Below are 21,210 nucleotides of genomic sequence, written 5' to 3' on the forward strand. Positions count from 1 at the left end.
AGATGGAGTTTCACCATGTTGGCCAGGCTGGTCTTGAACTCCTGACCTCGTGATCCGCCCACCTCAGCCTCCCAAAGTGCTGGGATTACAGGCATGAGCCTTGCTTGCAGGGCTGCTCCTCCAGCTTGCCAGGGATTTTATGAGGTCACGTCATTTTGTCTGTGACCTGAGGCCAAGAGGATGGTACCCCAGCCAATGGTTGGGAGGTGGTGGGAAACATGGCTACCTTCTCTCCCCCAGCCTGCCTCAGACTGTAGCTGATGACCAGGAGGAAATATCACACTGAAGAGTTAGGTCACTGTAAAAATCCAACTCTACCAGAGCTCAGCTTTAGCTGGCACTGCTACTGTCTGCGTTGTACATTGCAGATATTAGTGAGTGCATCTCATTGGACCCCAAATCATAGCCAGGATACTAGAGTAAGGCAGCTGCAACATGACCCAGAAATATGGAATTAGAATTTAGGGGAACTGGATTTTGAGTGTCTATAGACACCATCTAGCAAGCCTACCAAGTTGGCTGCTCTGTGTATGCGCACAACCTTCTTCATTACAATTTCTAGAAAACAAGAATAGTAACAACAGCATGCTCCTAATACAATGTAACTATCCTCCACACAAACAGAACACTCTGATCCTCTGAACAGTCTCATAAATCATCATATCCATCTTCAAGTGAGAATCAGCCCTCCTTGTTTAATCACACTCCCAGCTTCACATCCCTGTCAGTTTGGGTCCTCCAAGAGTCGATGCTGAGACTGAATCATAAGTGAAAGAGATTTATTGGGGGAAATGCCTGGCAAGGATAAAGACTATTGGGAACAGGAGGAGGCAGAGCATTTTCAGACCCCATTGCAGGTCTGAGAAAGTCTGGAGCAGGTTGATGGGAGTTCCTGAGCAAATGGTGGAAGGTTGAACAGTAATGGCCCAAGAAAAAGTGGCCCCTGCCACTCTCAGCCACTCCATAGAAGAGCAGTGTTGGTCTGACTGCTATGATGGATCTGGAGGAGGAGTAGGTGAAGGCCATCACCCACTATGCTTCCTGCAGCAGGTTCTTTTGAAGTAGATCTGGGAGGTACACCTCCTCCATGGCCAGCACAATCTCAATGTAACCCATTGAACACTTGGGGAAAGGAAGGAAAAAAGGGAAATTGGTACATACAAATACACAACAAGACACATATGAAAACCCAGGCAGCTGCAACTGTTCTCAAGTCTGCAGCTGACCCTGAGGCCACGGTTGGCATTTGTAAATTCCTTCTTCCAACTTGAACCTCGGCTGATTGTGGTTCTTTACTTGTTGGGGTGACCAGATGTTTGTTTCTGAGCTCTTGATGGTTTTTCCTGTATGGGGTTGCTATAGTTTTCCACTGATTTCTCCCTTTGGATAATGAAATACAAAGAGCATCCTCAGAGGATGTAATGGATTTCAGACATATTCCTCCTTGTCCCTATGTGTGGCGCAAATCTCTGTTCTTCGATATTTGGGGTCAGTATTCTCAACCAGTACACTAACCTCCTTTGCCTGTTGGCTCAGTGGTATAAAAAGCTCCAAATGGCCAGGTCTCAGTCTCAACTCTCCATGCAATAAATCCATCGTATTCCCTGGTAGAGGCATTCTTCGCTTGAGAACTAAGGCTTCTCAATCTCGAGAGCTCAAAGTTGCAGTGTTAAGAAGCAAAACTTTATTGCGTGTGGATCATTAGGTGCAATTGTAAATGAAGCCAGTCCCATTCTTATCCCTTGATTCCCAAATCCAAGCTTTGTGGCCACACATGAATCAGCTCCTATTGAATGTGCTTCATAATAGACACTGTACTTGGTAAAAGAGCCCTGGAGCCTCACAGGTCATGAGATCTCAACAGGCTCAGTTGCATAATCTTCATGGGGCCATTCCACTGTTCTGTCAGGCATGCGGCTTATGTAGGTGGTGGGGCCAATGGGAGGATCTGTGAATCCCATGGGCACCAAGTGCATCGCCTCACTTCTGTTGCATTTTAATCCGTTTGTAAGAAGTCATGCCAGATGCAAAACCACTGTGATGAGTAACCAGGCATTTAGTAAGTTTTGTGTGACAGGGCAGCAAAGGCTTGTGGGCATGGGAGACACATCCATAGGCAGAGTAAGTAAATGTCTAGTCCTGTGATGAAAAACTGCTGACTATGAGGGAAGGGGTCGACGGTAATCAATTTTCCACCAGATGGGTACGTGCTACATTATCCCCAGCCTACAGACAATGGCCACAGCAGGGCCCTCCAGGGATTCTGGTGCTCACCTTGGAGATGTGTTTTTCAATGCCTGATATCACAAAGTGTTCTCAGGAATCTCATAAACTAGAGTTAAAGGATCAGGGAGCAGGTCACAATTTATGAATCATTCTGGCATTCTTTTTTTTCTTCTTCTTTCATTCTGGCATTCTTATCTAAGACTTTGGATTCCTTCTTTTATATGCTGGAAAGCAATTCCGTTTAATGTAGGCCATTTGTTTTAGTCCTTCAACCAAACAGAGCTACCTCCAGCTGCTCTAGGTAAACCACTGAATTCAGAATTTCTCTTAAGTGCACCTAGACTGATAAATCTGGCTCAGTCAAATCAGATTTTACTTTGTCTCTCTCCTAAGTCCCTTAGAATTCATTCTTGCACATAATCCTCAGGCTTCTACAAATATATATTAGCAGAAGGTTGTGGTTCTTTTAATGTGTTTTCTATCTTCTCCTGGGTCAGATTTGAACTGATTTCTATGAATTCTACTGGGATGACTCTACTGACTGCCATGGGAGGGTGATGGGGGGTAGTGCATGTGGGAGAATCCGCATTCCCTGGGAAAGTACTTTCTTCAGACGAGTCTTTACAAAGTCTTCAAGCAAGAAAGGACTAGATTCCCAGAAAGGAAAGGAAGGGCAGCACAGTGGGCTTTAAGGTTTTGAAGTACATTGATTCATCTTAACACACCCAAGTGTCCCTATGCAATATTCCTGGTCAATGTCCTTCCCAATTAATCACCTTTGATATAAGCACCTAAAGAGGCAGTGAATTCAAGTTTGGTTGTAATTCTGCCACCTGCAGGAACAACTCTGGGTTTGATTTGTACTACGATAAGAGATTCTTTCAGAGGCAGTTGTAGAACTTTCTCTGACGCTTTTGACTTATGCCTCTGAGTTGAAATTTTGAAGCCCTGAGATTGTCGGGGTATTTTGTTTTGTATGTTTTCTGTAAATTTTCCATTGCATTCAGTAACTTTAACCCTTGTATTTATCTCTTCCACCAGAAAATCCTATCAAAAAAGTGCTTGGTCTCTTTTAACAAGTAATTGATACCATGAATGACAGGTCATAACTGAAGACATTGCATGCAATGTCTTTTTCCAGAAACCCATTTTCCACTAGCATGAGGTCGTTACTGGCCTCAAGCTAATCCATGCCTGACACTGAATCTTAGATTTCCCTTCATCTTTGCAGTTGTATTTCCTGGAGCAACTTTCAGTACTAGGTACTTTATCAGTCAGGATTCTGTCAAGAAAATAGAAAATGGCCTATGTATCTCAAACAGAAAGGTATTTAATGCACAAAAATGAATAGTTCTAAAACCATCAAAAGTGCTTGATTCCAAGGTCAGAAAAATCAGTTGCTTCTTTTCAGGAGCTCAGTCAACTAAAGGAATCATTGGAACCCCCTGCAAATGAGAAAATTAGGATGATTTGCAGGAAAAGACCCAAAGTTAATGGCAAAACCTCATGACTGCCATCTGCTAAAATTTGCATGCCTGCACACAGCTGCCATGAGAAAATGATTGCTCTGTTTCCTCTGCCTCCTAAAACTTGGCTGAGAATCTAAATTGGAAGCCTGCTGGGATCCTGAGAAACATAGCTTTTAAGCTTTCAGCCTCTGCAATACCTGGGAGATTAAGAAAGGCAGAGATGGTGCTAAAAATCAGTGTATTATATCTGGCATATTGACCTACTATCAAGGTGGAAAACAAGAAGAGTGATTCCTTCATGTGGTTGCTATGAGGCTTAAGTGAGGTAACACTTGCAAAGTCCTGGGAACAGTATATTGTACATGGTAAGGCTTAATAGTAGGTAGTGTGGTGTCTTTATCAGTCCTAACATCAGAACAGCTCATAGCTGTCAACTCCATCCTCTGTGGGAATGACCATTGTTTTCCATTTGATGACACTGAACCATTATTTTCCATTTGTCTCCCATTTCCCCAGTACAGACCCATGTGCTGGACTTTCCTGGGTCCTGGGATGCTGGCTCCTTGGGACCGAATTACCGGGGATTCTAAATGCCACTTGGCTTGTCCTCAGCAAGTATTAACAGAAAGTAACAGGATAGGAAGGGAGGGCGTTGGGGTATGTCTTCCCTGTCACCTTCCTGTTTGGGCCATTGTTCTGCCGCTGGCTGGGTCGTCCCTCCTCTGCACTTGTGGTCCTCACTGGATTCCAATGACAATATCTTCCCCTATGGCGTACTGCTGCTCTTCAACTCTGGACACCTTGTTCTCCTTCACTGAATCCCTTTACAATGATGCCCACACCTTTCAGTCCCTTTATTAAAATGCCTTCATTTGCAGTTTCAGAGTAGAATCCTGTTTCCTTCTGGAGCCTTTCCTAACTGATATGCTTCGAGCCATCTTAACGCCCCAGGCCTGCTGGTATCAGAGTCATCGACCTCCTCATTTCCACTGCAGAGGGCCGGAGGGAGATTCGGAAAATCAGGGCAGGGTCCAGGAGAAGGTGAGGAGTGATGCGATGCTGAACTCTAAGTTGGCATCGTGTGCCCCTCTTGGGGGCATGTGGGTTTCATCTCCAAGAGGCTGATGGACCATGGCACACAGACAGTGCCCTCCTGGACACAAGTCCGGGGCCCCCACCTGGCCGCCCTGCCCAGGGTGGAATGGCTACCTCAGGAGTTGCACCTCTGCTGTGCTGCGTGCAAAGATCCGACTGCCCTGTGCAGGGAAGAATTAGGACACAGCTGACACCCAAAAGGGAAAAGAAATGGGCTGAAACCCACGGGGAGCAGAGTCTAGTTCTTAGTCTGCCTCCTGCCCCAAATAGCTCCCCTCTCCTACCACGGCTTGTGTTGACGTGTGGCTTTCACTGGCCGCAGATGCCACTGGGACATAAACTAGCATGCAGAGAGTGGTGAGGAACCACAGGCCCTCAAGTCAAGTCCTGCCCTGACTCCCCACGATCCCTGGCCTGAAGTTCAGAGCACAGACCCCAAGTGACCCCTTGCTTACCAGGACATCCCAGCAGGGCCTCTGGTCCCCAGAGCCACAGCAAATTAGGGGGACCCTCTCTTCAGCCTTGGAGGGGGCTAGGGTTCAATTGTGAACTGCTGGGCAGAGAGGCTAGTGTCAGGCAGAGCTGCGGCCCTCCCTCCTGTCCCTGTCCCATCCACCCCTTCATTCCCTCCCTGTGCAGCCCCAGTGAGCTCTTTCAGGGAAGCCCATTCTCCCTCTGGACCTTCAAGGAGCCACGCTTACCTGCTGTCCCCTGGGAGAGCTTTCAGGTTAGTCTCAAACAGGACTTTCTTCCCGGCACAGGTTCTGTCATTGCACGGCTTCAGCCTGGTCTCTCCTGACACCAGCCAGGAGAGACAGACTTTTTCCCACACAGCAGTTACCAACCAGAAGTACCTGAGCAAGATCACCCTCAGCTCCTGCAGCCTTAGGGCACCTGAGTGTCCTGTCCGCTGGACATTTGTTATGGACAAAGATTTGTGTGGCCCATCAGTTTGCACACTGAAGCTCTAACCCTGGCTATAATTGGAGAGGGGGCCACCGAGGAAGCTATTAAGGTTAACTGAGATACAGGGTGGAGTCCTGGTTGATAGGATGGTGTCTTTATGAGGACACCTATAAGATGGATGCCCACTTGTCCCTCTGACTCCTCTGGTACAGAAACTGAGGAAGGATCATAAGAGAACATAGCAGGCACTGGTCACCTGCAGGCTAGGAAGAGAGCCCTCCCCAGGAACCTGGGTCTTGGACTTCCAGCCTCCTTTGTGGGAAATACATGTGTGTTGATCAATCGGCCCAGTCTATGGCGTTGTGTAATGGTGGCCTGAGCAGATGAAGACAGTGTGAAAGCATCACTTCTCCCCACGTGATGAAGTTACGGCAGCAGTGCTTTCAACAAATTGGGCAACGCTTCTGTGGTTCCCAGTGGGCAAGTGTTGAAGCTCACAAAACACAAAGGGTTTTTAAACATCTGGTCTTTGAGGTATAATTTCTATTCAGCAAATTCACCGCTTTAAGGTGGATGGTTCTGTGAATTCTGATGAATGTAAATGTCTGCGACCAGTACCACAATTAAGACATAGAACCTTGGCCAAGTATGGTGGCTCACACCTGTAATCCCAGTACTTTGGGAGGCTGAGGTAGGAGGATCACCTGAGGTCAGGAGTTTGAGACCAGCCTCACCAACATGATGAAACCCTGTCTCTACTAAAAATCCAAGAATTAGCTGGGCGTGGTGGCAGGTGCCTGTAATCCTAGCTACTCAGGAGGCTGAGGCAGGAGAATTGGTTGAATCTGGGAGGTGGAGGTTGCAGTGATCTTAGGTGAGATCGCGCCATTGCACTCCAGCCTGGGTGACAAGAGTGAAATTTGTCTCCAAAAAAAAAAAAAAAAAAAAAAAGACATAGAACATTTTCATCACCCCAAAACATTCCCCTGTGCTTCTTAATAATCCATCCTCTTCCCCACACCTCAAACCCTGGCAAAAACTGATACCTTCTCACTGCTTGGAGATTTGCCTTTCCCAGAATGCCACATATGCATGGAATCATACAGCATGCAGTGGCTTGTGGCTGGCTTCTCCAGCTCGGTGCGATACCCCTGAGACCTGAGTTGCTTATGTGTCTGTTGGTTGTCCCTCTCTGCTGCTGTGTGGCACCACTGTTGTGTGGATGCAGCACAGTTTGTACATCCCTTCCTCTGGTGACAGACATTTAGGTCGTTACCAGTTTTTAGCAATTAAGAAGAAAGCCACTGGCCGGGCGCGGTGGCTCAAGCCTGTAATCCCAGCACTTTGGGAGGCTGAGGCGGGTGGATCATGAGGTCAAGAGATCGAGACCATCCTGGTCAACACGGTGAAACCCCGTCTCTACTAAAAATACAAAAAATTAGCTGGGCATGGAGGCGCGTGCCTGTAATCCCAGCTACTCAGGAGGCTGAGGCAGGAGAATTGCCTGAACCCAGGAGACGGAGGTTGCGGTGAGCCGAGATGGCGCCATTGCACTCCAGCCTGGGTAACAAGAGTAAAACCCCGTCCCCAAAAAAAAAAAAAAAAAAAAAAAAAAGAAGAAAGCCACCATAAACATTGGGTACTGGTTTTCGTATGGACGTATGTTTCTATGCAATCCTGTTTTGATTAAAATGTGAATTCATCCACTTCTATGCTAGGCAATGTTTGGATGATTTGGGGTCGAACTGAAGATAATTCAGGTGCTTGCTGTGTTCTCCCTTTCTGAAGTCTGGGACTGCCATGGAAGTTGTGTGATTTCTTTGGGCAGGATGGCAGGTAATGCAGGAATTATTTTATCTACACCCTGTTCCATCTCATATGCCTGTGCCCTCCAGTGCCCAAAAGTTTGCAAACACTTAGAGCAGCGATGAGACGGTTTTACTGAGCCCAAATACATGCTATTTCCAAAGAACAGAGGAAAGGAGGCTTTCTCTCCCTTTTCAGGACCCCACTTGGCAGAGGAAAGATAAGCATTAGCTGCTAAATTCTAATGTTTTGCTTACAGCTATGAGAAGCACAGTAAATGCTGGTTCTGATAAAAACTCCACATCCAATAAAATGCATAAACTGCCTGTCTTTCAGTTATTCTGATGGGATAGTTCTTTTTAAGATGAATTTTAAAGCCTCAAAATAGCGGGAAAAAGAAAGCCCCATAGTCAGTCATTTTTCCTAAAATAGAATATGGATAGAGTTTGGAAAATGTTTGCAACCGTAGCTCCTTGCCATTAATTAGTAATCCTAGCTGTCCTTCCTACGCCTGTCACAGCCACGGTGATTTCTTATAGAATGATTCATTGGCCACATAGGAAAGAAGATTGCTTATTCAGATTTGAGCTTTGTTCAGTAAATTGACCCCTCACACACACCTAGCACTCAACCTGGTCCATTATTCCAACTTGATAGTCTAACTTGAACCATGCAAATTTGTCAATATTCTCCTATTTTGAACGACCCAAACAGCAATTCTATTCTGATTTAACTCACAAATTCCTGCAGTTCCCGTACGCCTCTGGACCTCTGCACATATTTTTGGCCCAGGTAGAATGCTGCTTGGGGTTGCCAGGGCTGCCGTGGCAAAGTTCCACAAACTGGCTGGCTTAGAACAACAGAAATATTATCAGGTGCTCTGGAGGCCGGAAGTCCAAAATCCCAGTGTCAGCAGGACTGTGCTCCCTCTGAAGGTGCTGGGAAGGATCCGTTCCACTTCTCCCTCCTGGCTTCTGGTAGATTCTTGGCTTGTGGCAGTGCACCTCCAGTCTTCACATGGGGCTTTCCCTGTGTGGGTGAATGGATCCACATGGCCTCTTTTTATAAGATCACCAGTCAGATTGGATTGGGAGCCTGCCCTACTCTAGCATAACCTCCTCTTAATCAATTACAACGTCAAGAACCCTACTTCCAAATAAAATCACATCTTTAGGTCTAGGGAATAGAACATCGGCTTAAGAATTTGGGGGACCATCACTTAAGCTGTAACAGATGCCTTCCTGTCCTTCCCCCAGGCCTTTCCCTTTGGGAATTGACTTAGCCCAGACAAACCTTATTTCCTCTAGACAATTTTCCCCATGGCCTCTTCTCCCACCCACCACACACCCGAGCCCCTCCCCTGGCCGCCAATGATACTCTTACCTCATTCTATTATGGTAGTCTCTTTGCCAATGTGTTTCTCCAAGATGATGATGAGCTTCAAAGAGAGAACATCTATGGTTCATCTTTACATTGTCCTCCAAACCTGGCACGTAGAAAGTGCTCCAAAGAGCTCTGGATGACCTCAGGAACAACGAAATGAAAGAATTGCATCACCAAAAGCTACCCTGCGGCTGATCCAGGTATGGATGTATACTTTGGGCATGTTTTGTTCATAGAAACTGCTGGCCAAGGTGCCTTCCTTTGCAGGAAGACATTAGTAGAAATGAAATTGGAGAATTAAAATCGTGGGCTTGGCATTTGCCACATGCTGTGGCATGGATCAGCTCATTACTCCTCTCAACCCTATAGTGCTGCGCTATCATCATCCACATTTTACAGAGGAGTCATCAGAGGCACAGAGCTGAGGGGCTCTGCTAAGGTCACACAGCCAGTGCCCTCTCTGCTGTTTCACTTGAGTGGTTTGGAGCAGCAGCCTCAGAGTCCTTCTCATTCCCCACTCAATCCTCTATTCCTAGAGTGCACTTCTAGCTATTTTGTCCTGACACATTCATGAATCTGAGACGCTGCCTCTTAGAGGAGCACAGCTGGCTGGGGAGTCCTCCCACTCTGAGCCTCTCACCCCCAGCTCCATCCTGACCTCCACACCCCACAGAGCTCAGGGCGACCCCAGCTGCTTTGTCTAGACTGTGGGGCTCCACCCATTCCCTATTGTGACCTGAGCAGTCAGGCTGGGCTGTGAGCTAGCAGGCATGGAGAGTTAAGCCCCGGTCAGCCCTCCATCACACCAGAAGCCTCTCCATGGTTGATGAGGACCAGGGCTGATAAAAGGATGGAACCATGGAGGGCAACTTTCCTGCTGTGGGTCACTCAGCTGCTGCCCTGGGCCACAGGCATGGCATCCTGTTTTGTATGTTACATTTCTGTTTTTGTAGTTGATGAATGAACTCAGGTTAGTTCTAACCAGCTCAGCCTTTAACTCCAAAATACAAAAGTAGAGTATCTTTTTCTATTTTTATTAGTTTTTATTTTTGAGGCAGGGTCTTGTTCTGTCACCCAGGATTCAAGTGCAGTGATGTGATCATAGCTCACTGCAGCCTCGACCTCCTGGGCTCAAGCCATCCTTCTACCTCAGCCTCCTGAGTAGCTGGGAGCATAGGCATGCACCACTACACCTGGCTAATTTTTTGTATTTATTGTAGAAACAGGGTCTTGCTATGTTACCCAGTCTGGTCTTGAACTCCTGGGCTCAAGTGATCTGCCCACCTCAGACTTCCAAAGTGCTGGGATTATAGGTGTGAGCCTCTGCGCCTGGCCTTTTCCTGTCTTTCTTGAGAACGATTATCCCTCTTCACCTACAGGGCTGAGTATTCATGATTTATGTTCTCGATTTCTCTATCAGGTCATTCTTCTGTTTGAGGAAAGAGGAACTGGAGCTGGAGCCAGAGCCTGAATACAGCACCATGTGGGAATGCTGTTGCTTTCCTTCTGAAGAGGGCCTGAGTCTGGGATTGAACTCCATCAGGTTGGAAACTCTCCTATTCTGAAAAGTCATCCATGATTTTCAGCAGGGCCCCCTTTTTGTGATAATCTCCCTAGAGCTCCAAGTCTTCTTTTTATTCCTGAGCCAACATGTATTTTTCTATACACAGTGCTAACATAATCCACAAAAATCTCTGTGGCCCTACGTTATACCCCTGACAGTTAAGCAGCCGTGTCAGGGTCAAAAGAAAGGTACCACATTGCCATACTGCCCCCAACGGCCTGCTCCCTGGAGGATGGGGCTGTGAATGAGATGCTCCCTGTCCCTCCCATAGTTTCCCAGGTCACCAGCCCTTGACTCCCTGAGCTGTGAGGGCAGATGCAGCTTCATAGAAATTCTTCACTTTGTTTTGCTGAATGCCCCTGAGAATGCCCCAGAACCGGGGACCCACGTGCGGATTTCCAGCACTAACTAAACATGAAAATGAAGAATGTCTGTGAATCAGAAGGCACAGGTATGAGAATTGGAAAAGATATTTGCAATACCTATAACTGAAAACCCCATCGATCTGAGAACATATTTAACACATCTACACATCAGTAGGAAAAAGGAGACACAATCAACCAAGAAATGAGCACAAGGGGTGAACAGATTCCTCCAACAAAGAGGATCTTCAGTGGCCAATAAAAATGTAAAAATGTGCTAGACTGGTTAATGATCTAGAAAATGCAAATTAAGATCACAATGAGATAATTCTATAACCTTCCAGGAAGGACATCATTACAAATATTGATACATTGAGTGTTTGCAGCATGTGAGCAAAAAGGAACTTTCAAACTCTGCTATTAAGAGGGCAAATAGTTGGAAACCATGTTGGCTGCCTCTGCTACTCGTAATTATCTACTGTATGAGTTTCCCTGGCCGCTGTAACAATTGCCACAAACTTAGTGACATAAAACTACATGAATTTATTACTCTACGGTTGCAGTCAGAAGTCCAAAACACCTCTCATTGGGCTCACATCAAAGTGCTGGCAGGAGGCAGGAAGGGACATTCCATTTTCTTGGTTTTTCCAGATTTCAGAGATGTTTCACCTTCCTTGGTGCATGCTCCCTTCCTCCATCTTCAAACTCAGCATCAGGCCAACTTCTTCTCACGCTGACCTCTCCCCAGTTCTCTTTTCTGCCTCCATTTTCCGCTTATAAGGAATTGTTGTGATCACACTGATCCTGTTTAGATAATCCAGATACCCTCCCCATCTCAAAATCAACTGATGAGAAATCTTAATTTCATCTGCAAACTCAATTTTCCTTTGCCATGTAAACTAACATATTCGTAGGTTCTGGGAGTTCGAATGTGACCATCTTTGGGGCAGGGAACATTCTGTCTACCACAATACCCAAGAGAAACTCTTACACATGTAAACATATACATGTTTACAACATAGGTAAGGCACCATGTGTAAGAAAGTCTATAGCAGGGCTATTCAGAGTAGCAAGACCTAAACAAAAAGAAACGCCTAATAATTGAGTGTGAGGTGACTAAAGTGATGTCTATTCATATAATAACATAGAATCAGCCGTGTGCAACAATATGGATGAATTTTAGCTATGGAAGGTTAATTAAAACAAAAGACTACATATAGGATGATACCCATCTTATAATATTAAAAACATCTAAATTAGACTCATATTCTTTCTAGAAATATTTATATTCCTAGAAATATATGTATATTATATATAATTACTGTAAATAGATATCTATAGAAATATGTATCTATATGCCTATAGATACCTATAGTAATTAAATCACATAAAAGGATAGCAAGGGCAAACAAGTCCTGAATATGACTCAGGACGATGTTTATTATCGGACAAAGATTGATAATATAGCTAGATATTACATTTCAGCTGTCGTCTAGTTAATGGGTTCATGGTTGCCTATTATTAAACATAAGGCTAGGGGGTACAGTGGCTCATGCCTGTAATCCCAGCACTTTGGAATTCCCAGGCAGGCAGGCTTTGAGCCCAGGAGTTTGAGACTAGCCTGGGCAACGTAGCGAAAATTCATCTCCACAAAAAATACAAAAATTAGCCAGGCATGGTGCTGTGTGCCTGAAGTCCCAGCTACTCAGGAGGCTAAGGTGGGAGGATCACTTCAGCCCGAAAGCAGAGGTTGCAGTGAGCCGAGACTGAGCCACAGCACTCCAGTCTAGGAGAAGAGTGAGACCCTGTCCCAAAAAACAAAAAAAAAACGATAAAATAAAAAATACCTAGTTTCTTTTTAAAACCATGTATGAACCAGTGACAAATGTTTATGAACAAAAGATGAGGATTAGTATCATTCTGTGCACCTGCAGGCCAATACAAGACAGTCTCTGCTGTTGAGAATGTGATCGTTTAATGAGGGAGATAGTCATATAAACAATTATTTTCTTTTCACTGTGATGAGTGCTTTACAGATGTGTGGTTTCAGGTGCTTGGACAGCACAGAGGACCCACCAGTTGCTTGGTGTGGTCTAGGAGGGATTCAAAGAAGACGTGAAGGCTACACCTTCTGGGTGGACAAGGGATGTGTCCAAGGCAGAGAACCAGAACTGCGAGGGCATGAAGACAAAGAAGGGTCCTGTGTTTCCAAATCTGAAAAATAACCTTGAATTGTAGCCTTTTGCTAGGGCTGCCATAACAAAATACCACAGGTGAGAAGCCTTCAACAACAGAAATTTACATTCTCACAGTGCTGGAGATTGAAAGTGTGAGATCAAGGTGTCAGTAGGGCTGGTTTCTGCCCAGGCTTACCGACTTGGCTTGCAGATGATCACCTTCTCTGCATTCTCACCTGGTTTTGTGATGTGTACTTGCATTCCTGGCATTTCTCTGTTTGTCCAACAGGTATCTGCTGTATCTAAGTGTTGTTATAACGTTGGGATAAGCCTGTGTGCCTAAAAGAAGACACTTACATGTGGGTTGGTGAGGGCAGTATGCAGGTCTCAGCTCTACATAGAGTTTTTGTTCTTAGAAAATGTATTTTTTTCTGTGGTTTTATGTCAGTCCCTTGTCTGGAACTCCCTGGGGTGCCACCTGCCTCTCTGCTTTTCTCATTGAAGCATGAAGCTAATGCTCCCTCTTCTGCTGCAGGAAAGGACTCTGCCACCCCTTCCGTTCCAGAGGATGCTTGTACATCTGCCTCCAGCGAAATTTAAAATGTGAGCATCGGAATGTTCTGATGGGTTCCTCTTGACCTCTTCCAAGCTAACCTAGAAAGAATGACATATTTGGGGCTAAAACACCCTTTCTACCTGAATGCTGGCCTTGGCTTCTGACTTTTCCAAGGGGAGCAAAAGCATCGGCAGAGGAAGATTCCAGTATGCAGGTTGAGATCTCCCTGACTGATATTTTAAAAATCTGAGTTGTTAGGGTGGGATGATCACAAAGAGAATTGAAGGACAGGCCTTATTGCACAGGATCAAGGTCATAATCCTGATCAATGACAGAGAAGAAAGGAGGCAGAGCCCCGACCCCTGCATGCCCCATGCTCTGTATACTTGAATGAGCCATGGACATAGCTGAGGCCAATGCTGGTGCCAGGGCAGGAACTACTGGCCTTCATGTGAATCATTGCCCATGTCCCCAACACGCACGATGAGAAAGACATTTGGTCTTGAGAAACAGTGTAATCACTGGTGTCACTGAAGCAAGACAGACGCTAGGGCAGTAGAAGCAGACGGTGCCAGTGCCTGGCTGAGATTCATTCAGCGGGGATTAGTGCCTCACATGACACACTGTCATCCTGGAGCAGAGATGGGTTTGATATCTACCCATCCTGGTTGTTTAGTTTCATTTTTATTATTGACATTTCAAAGACATTCTGCAATTTGTATCTATATTTCCTCTCTGATCCAATGGTGGTTTCATAGGATCCTTGTAAATTCACATATTATTTTAAAAGTGTTTTATTTTTATTATTTATTTATTTATTTATTTTTTGAGACAGAGTTTCGCTCATGTTACCCAGGCTGGAGTGCAATGGCACGATCTCGGCTCACCGCAACCTCCGCCTCCTGGGTTCAGGCAATTCTCCTGCCTCAGCCTCCTGAGTAACTGGGATTACAGGTATGCACCACCATGCCCAGCTGATTTTTTGTATTTTTAGTAGAGACGGGGTTTCACCATGTTGACCAGGATGGTCTCGATCTCTTGACCTCGTGATCCACCCGCCTCGGCCTCCCACAGTGCTGGGATTACAGGCTTGAGCCACCGCGCTCGGCCAAAAGTGTTTTGTTTTATTATTGTATGGTTATTGATTTCTAGCTTTATCCTACTTTGGTTGGAGAATGCTGTGGATGTTTTTTCTGATATTTTAAATTTAGTGAGGTTTTTATTGTGGTACAAGATACATTCATTTCATAATTGATGTGGTTTGGCTGTGTCCCCACCCAAATCTCATCTTGAATTGTAGTTTCCATAATCTTCCCCATGTATCATGGGAGGGACCAGGTGGGAGGTAGTTGATCATGGGGGAGGTTTCCCCCATGCTGTTCTCATAAGAGTGAGTGAGTTCTCATGAAATCTGATGGTTTTATAAGGAGCTTTTTCCCCACTTTGCTCCGCACTTCTGTCTCCTGCCGCCCTGTGAAGAAGGATGTGTTTGCTTTCCCTTCTGCCATGATTTAAGTTTCCTGAGGCCTCCCCAGGAATGTGGAACTGTGAGTCAAGTAAGCCTCTTTCTTTTATAAATTACCCAGTTTTGGGCAGCTCTTTATAGCAGCGAGAATGGACTAATACAAGAAAGATCAATGTGCACTTGAAAAGAAGGCAAATTTTTCATTATTGGATTTTCCAACTTCAATATATACTTCTGTGTTCTAGCTTACTGATAACACTGGTTTTCTACATCCTTATTCATTTTTTTGGTCCATTTGATTTCTGTAGGTATGGGAGAGATGTTTTAAAATAGCCAAAAATATTAATAACATATCTTCATTGCATATTATAGCAGTAAACATGAACTCTCCTTTGTTCTTTTAATTGCTTCTCATCTTAATTAAGATGTTGAATATCAATATATCATAACACTTATTTCTTTTGCATTTGCCTTGCATGTCTTTTTCTCAATGAGAAAGTTTGTTCTATTTTTTATATACTAGTCTTAGGGTTGTCCAGAGAAACAGACCAGTAGGAGGATAGGTATAGGTATAGGTATAGGTATAGATATAGATGTAGATATAGATATAGACAGATAGATTTATTAGAGGAATTGGCTCATGTGATTATAGGTGCCATGAAGTCTCACAATCCACCTTGTGCAAAGTGGGGAACCAGGAAAGCCAGTGGTGTAGTTCGATCCAAGTCCAAAGGCCTAAGTAACTTGAGGGCAAGGGAAGGAAAGAAGGCAATAATAGTTTAAGTCCTAATCTGAAGGCCTGAGAACCAGTAGTAGTGATGTCTGAGGATGGATGTACCATTTCAAACGGGGAGCAAACGTCTTTCCTCAACCTTTTTGTTCTATATGTGCCCCCAACAGACTGGATGATGCCCACCCACATTGGTGAGGGCTGGTCTTCTTTACTCAGTCTACAGATTCAAACGCTTATCTCCTCTGGAAACCACCTTCTCAGACATGACCCAAAATTATATTTTAACAGCTATCTGGGCATCCCTTAACCCAATCAAGTTGAAGCATAAAATTAACCATCACAATACAATACTGTTCCTATTTCCTCTGAATTTTTTTTGTCATTGTCCCATAGCTATATAGTCAAACACAACACTATTATATACTATATTGACTTCTTCACTCTATCATATGGTCTTGGTTGTACTGCAAGTATATTATATGCCCAATATCCATCTTTATATAATACCTCTCAAATCATTTTGGCAGGCTTAAGTTTGTTATGTAGTAGATTCCTTAGAAAAGGTTTATCGCAACAAATTTTCTGAGGTCTGGTATGTTCATAAACTTGAATGTGGCCTTTATAATTTGAGGTCAGTTTGGCTGGATATAAAATACTTGGCATAAATTTTGTTTCTAGAAATATTAAGTAAGTATAGGATTCTGTTTTCTTCTAGCGTAAAGCACTTCTGTCAAAATGTCTGAGTTTAAACTAATTTTCTTTTTCTTAGGAATAATATGACTTTTTGCCTGGATGTTCAAAGGAATTTTTTCTTTTTCTTTAAGCCAAGTAGTTCTATTGAAACAGTGGCTCTCAAAGTGTAATCCATGAACAACATATGGACTTTCAAAAGCTGGAAGAAGCTTATCAATTTCTAGGTATGGAAAATCTCTTTCACAATGTGTATGTGCGAGTGTGTGTATGCTATGAAAATATATACATGCATATATTTACATATAAATATATACACACACATCTATATATATATATATATATATATATTTATAGTATACTAATTAAAAGTTAAATTCTTAATGATCCATGAAAAGAGAATGGGAGGCCAGGTGTAGTGGCTCACACTTGTAATCCCAGCACAGCAGGAGATTGAGTGGGGAGGATCACTTGAGCCCAGGAGTTTGAAATTGGCCTGGGAAACATGGTGAGAACCCCTCTCTACAGCAAATATAAAAATTAGATGGGCATGGTGGCTTGTACCTAGGGTCCCAGCTACTCAGGATGCTGAGGTGGGAGGATGACTTAAGCCAAGAAGGCAGAGGCTGCAGTGAGCCAAGATCACACCACTGCACTTCAGCCTGAATGACAAAGTATTAACTTGGCTCAAAAAAAAAAAAAAAAAGAAAAAATTGGTATCCCAGAAAACTTTATTTATTCACAAATGTATATAATCATAGTAATCAAAAAGTAAATTCTTAATACTTCATGGCAAGCAAATGACAGGCCACAGATGATGGCTCATGCCTGTAATCTCAGCACATTGAGAGGCCCAGGCAAGAGGATTGCTTGTGTCCAAAAGTTTAAGACCAGCCTAAGCAACAGGGTGAGAACCAACCTCTCAAACAAAATCAGAAATTAGTCAGGGATGGTGACAGATGCCTGTAGTCTACAATACTCAAGATGCTGACTTGGGAAAATCAGTGGAGGCCAAAAGGCTAAGGCGGCAGTGGAGCCATGATCACATGACAACACTCCAGCCTGGGTGACAGAGCAAGACGCTAAGGAAAAAAAAAGTTAACTGTAAAAAACATAAAAAAAGAAGACATGAAATGAGAAGCTACCATGTCCAGGGCAAAGACAAACAGCCCAAGCAGAGGCCCATTCCCCTCCGAACCCCCAGAAGACAAGAAAAACCATGAGACACTAAATAAAAGAGACATCACTGTAAAAAGACATAGGCAGAATTTACTACAAATCTGTCAAAAATACACTCACAAGGTTAAAAGTGGAGACAGGTGTTTAGCCAAGGCACACTGCTAAAAAGTGAACAAATGAGAGTCCAGGGAAGCTTTGGGCTTTTTGATGCTATTGATGATCAAAGACCTATAGAGCTGGATCCAGAAGAGGCCACTGTGAGGCAAGTGCAGGGCAAAAACACCACCAGAAGGCAGGAGATGAGCCTAGAGTGTCCACTAAGAGGCAGAAGAGAAGCCTGCAGAGGCCATGGTGAGGCACAAGCTGGTATAGGAAAGGCTGCTGTGAAAAAAAATAAAGCTGAATCTTGCGAGGCAGATGTGACACAGAGGATGGGGCTGAAGAGGCCACTGTGAGGCAAATGAAAGGCCTGCCAAAATGCCTGAAAAACAGGTGGTAACAAGGCCAGAAAAGGCCCTTATAGGGAATAGCTGCGCTGAAGAGGCTGTGGTCAGGCAGGAGCTGGGTCTGTGCGGGCCGCCAGTAGGCCGAAGGAAGGCCTTGAAAGCCTGAGTTGAAAAAAACTAAAGTTTACAGAGACTGCTGGGAGCTGGGCAGGCACTGGGACAAACGTGGTTGTTGTGAGGCAGGAGTTGAGCCTGCAGACCCAGCGGGGAACTAGAGCTGGGCCTGGGGAAGCCGCCATGAGGGAGGCAGAGGCCGAGCCTGGAGAGGCCGGGTGGGAGGCAAGAGCTGGGCCAAAGAAGGCCACTGGGAGGCAGGAGGTGGCCCTGGAGGGGCCCATGTCAGAAAGTTTTGCACCCAGAGAGGCCTCTGGGAGGCAGGAGCTGGGCCTGAAGAGGCCAATTTCAGGGCCATTTAGGCCTGCCAGGGCCACTGAGAGGAGGCCAGAGCCAGGCCGAGAGAAGCTGACTTGAGGAAGTTTTGGGCCTGGAGATGCTGTTGGAGGGCAGGAGCTGGGCCTGGACAGGCCACTGTGAGGCATGAGCTGGGTGGGCCTGAGAGCTTGACTTGAGGACTTTTCAGGCCTACAAATGCTGCCAGCAGCTGGGCGGGAGCTGACTGAGTCCACACAGGTGAGGCAGGAAGTGAGCCTGTAGACGCAGCTGGGAGCAAGAGCTGGGCTGGGAGAGGACGCCAGGAGGCAGCACCTGGGCCAGGAGAGGCATGAGCTGGGCCTGGAGGGGCCGCCAAAAGTCTTCCAAGAACTGGCCTGGAAGGCCACTGTGAGGAATGAACTGGGCCTGCAGAGGCTGCTGAGAGGCAGGAGCCTCCCTTTGCCTGGGGAGGCTGTGGTGAGGCATGACATGCACCTCAAGAGGCCATCAGAAAAGTAGAGCTGGGTTTGTGCACGCTGCCACCAGGTAGACAGGCAGGCAGAGATGGCCTGGGGAGGCCGACATTGAGGGCAAGAGCTGGGCCTAGAGAGGCTGTTGTCAGGCAGGAGCTGGATCTTTCCGGGCTGCCGGAAGACCAAAGGTGGGCCTACAAAGCCCAACCTGAGGAAGGCTGTGGCCTACAGAGGCTGCAGGGTGCTGGGCAGGAGCTGGGCCAAACATGGTTGCTGCGAGACAAGAGCTGGGACTTTAGACGCAGCCGGGAGGAAGAGCTGGGCCCGGAGAGGCTGACTTGGAAATGTTCTGGGCCTGGAGAGGATGCCAGAAAGCCAACGCTGGGCCTGGAAAGGCTGCCGGGAGGCATCAGCTGGGCCTAAAGAGGCACCAGCTGGGCCTGAGAGAGGCCTTGGTGAGGCCAAGAGCTGGGCCTGGAGGGCCCTACTACAGGTGGGAGCCAGGCCTGGAGAGGCCTACAAGAGGAAGCTTTGGGCCTGGAGAGGCCACTGGGAAGCAGGAGCTGGCCCGGAAGAGTCCGTCAGAGGCATGAGCTGGACCTAGGCAGCTGGGCCAGTGTGAGGGAGGACCTGGGCCTACACTGGAGGCCAGAGCTGGGCCCGGAGAGGCCACCAGAGGCATAAGGTAAGCCTCAATGGGCCAATATGAGGGAGGAGCTGGGCCTGTGGATGCAGCCAGGAGGCAGGCAGGAACTTGGTCTGGGGAAGCCGCCGCCAGGCAACAGCTGGTCCTGGGGAGGCTGCAGGGAGGCCAGAGTTGGGCCTGGAGAGACCACTGTCAGGCAGGAGTTGGGTCTGTCAAGGCCACCAGGAAGCAAAAGGTAGGAACTGCTTTTGCTTTTCCTACTGGAAAGCTCCACCTGAGGAAGCTTCAGGCCTACAAAGGCAAGGTCACTAGCTGCTGGCCAGTAGCCAAAACAAAAGAGGCTGTTGTGAGGCAGGACTTGGGCCTGTAGACGGAGACAGGAGGAAGAGTTGGCATTGGCGAGGCCACCATGAGGCATCAGCTGGGTGGGCCTGGAGACCTTGACTTGAGGACATTTTGGGCCTACAAAGGCCGCCAGGAGCTGGGCAGGAGTTGAGTCCACAGAGTTTCTTGTGAGGCAAGAGGTGGGCCTGTCGATATATCCAGGAGGTAGAGCTGGGCCCAGACTGGATGCCAGGAGGCAGCCTCTAGGCTGGAGAGGCCACAAGAGGCATGAGCTGTGTCCAAAAAGGCTTCCAAAAGCCTTTGAGAAGTAATGAGTGGGCTCTACAGAGGGTGTTCTCAAGCTAAAGCTGGGCCTTTACATGCCACTGGGAGACAGATGTTGGGCCTGGAGAGGTGAATTAAGGACGGTCTGGGCCTATAGTGGTTGATGGTAAATGGGCAGGAGCTGGCCCACAAGAGGTCTTTATGAGGCACCAGGTGTGCTCTATAGTCAGCTAAGACATACAGCTGGGGCTGGAGAAGCCGTCATGTGGCAGAGGCTCGGTTTTTAGAGGCCGATGGGAGGCAGGATCTGGGTCAGGACAGGCCAACTTGAGAAGAATTTGGGTGTTGAGAGGCCACCAGAAGGCAGTAGGTGGGCCTAGAGAGGCTGACTTGAGGAAGTTCTTGGCCTGGAGATGCCATTCTGGGACAAAAGTTGCATCTGGAGTTGCTATTGTGAGGCATAAGCTTTGTGTAGAGAGGCCAGTGTGAGGCAGGACCTGGGCCTACCCAGCCTGCTGGGGGACAGGCAGCAACCTGGCCAGGGAAAGTTGCCATAAGGCAAAATCTGGGTCTGGAAAAACTCCTGTGAGGCATGAGCTTCGCCTAAAGAGGCCATTGGGTGGCACGAACTGGGCATGTAGAGGCTGCCGAAAGGCAGGAGCTTGGCTTGGTGGGGCCATGGTGAGGCGGATGCTGGGCATGAAGAGGGAGACGGGAGCCAGGAGAGGCTGCCAGCATGCGGTAGCTTTGCCTGGGGAGGCTGCCAAGAAGCATAAGCTGGGCTTAAACAGCCCAGGGTGAGTCAAGTGCTCAGCCTGGAGTGGCCGACTTCCGGAAGATTCCAGCCTGGAGAGCATGTCGGGGGCAGGAGCTCGGCCGTCAAGGCTGCCGAAAGGCAGGAGCTTGTACTGTGGGCACTGCTGGGCCTGGAGAATCTGCTGTGAGGCAGAGTTTGGGCCTGTAGAGGCCGATGGGGGGCAGGATTTGGACCTG

The 21,210-nt window shown here is 46.7% G+C and overlaps 1 protein-coding gene and 1 long non-coding RNA gene across 3 annotated transcripts; one reads left to right on the forward strand and one right to left on the reverse strand.

Annotated features, from left to right (window-relative positions):
• Nucleotides 1–96: 96 nt before the first annotated feature.
• On the forward strand, nucleotides 97–16,759 carry LOC116543048. 2 transcript variants are annotated; one of them, XR_004265454.1, is made up of 7 exons: nucleotides 97–4,323; nucleotides 4,580–4,736; nucleotides 5,430–5,517; nucleotides 7,415–7,532; nucleotides 8,930–9,085; nucleotides 10,306–10,428; nucleotides 16,512–16,759. It is a non-coding gene; the product is annotated as an uncharacterized LOC116543048 (long non-coding RNA). The 2 variants fall into 2 exon arrangements; XR_004265453.1 differs by having other exon boundaries at nucleotides 97–4,736.
• Nucleotides 16,760–18,936: 2,177 nt separating this feature from the next.
• On the reverse strand, nucleotides 18,937–20,306 carry LOC116543082 (putative uncharacterized protein FLJ44672; the record flags this gene model as incomplete). The annotated part of the gene is given in 3 exon segments (XM_032268396.1): nucleotides 18,937–19,381; nucleotides 19,603–19,817; nucleotides 19,859–20,306. Coding segments are annotated over 3 exon segments (787 nt in total), but the record flags the coding sequence as incomplete, so codon positions are not given.
• Nucleotides 20,307–21,210: the final 904 nt, after the last annotated feature.

Source organism: Sapajus apella, unplaced genomic scaffold, assembly GCF_009761245.1.
Source record: "Sapajus apella isolate SASKATOON/1434 unplaced genomic scaffold, GSC_monkey_1.0 scaffold180, whole genome shotgun sequence".
NCBI lineage: Eukaryota > Metazoa > Chordata > Mammalia > Primates > Cebidae > Sapajus > Sapajus apella.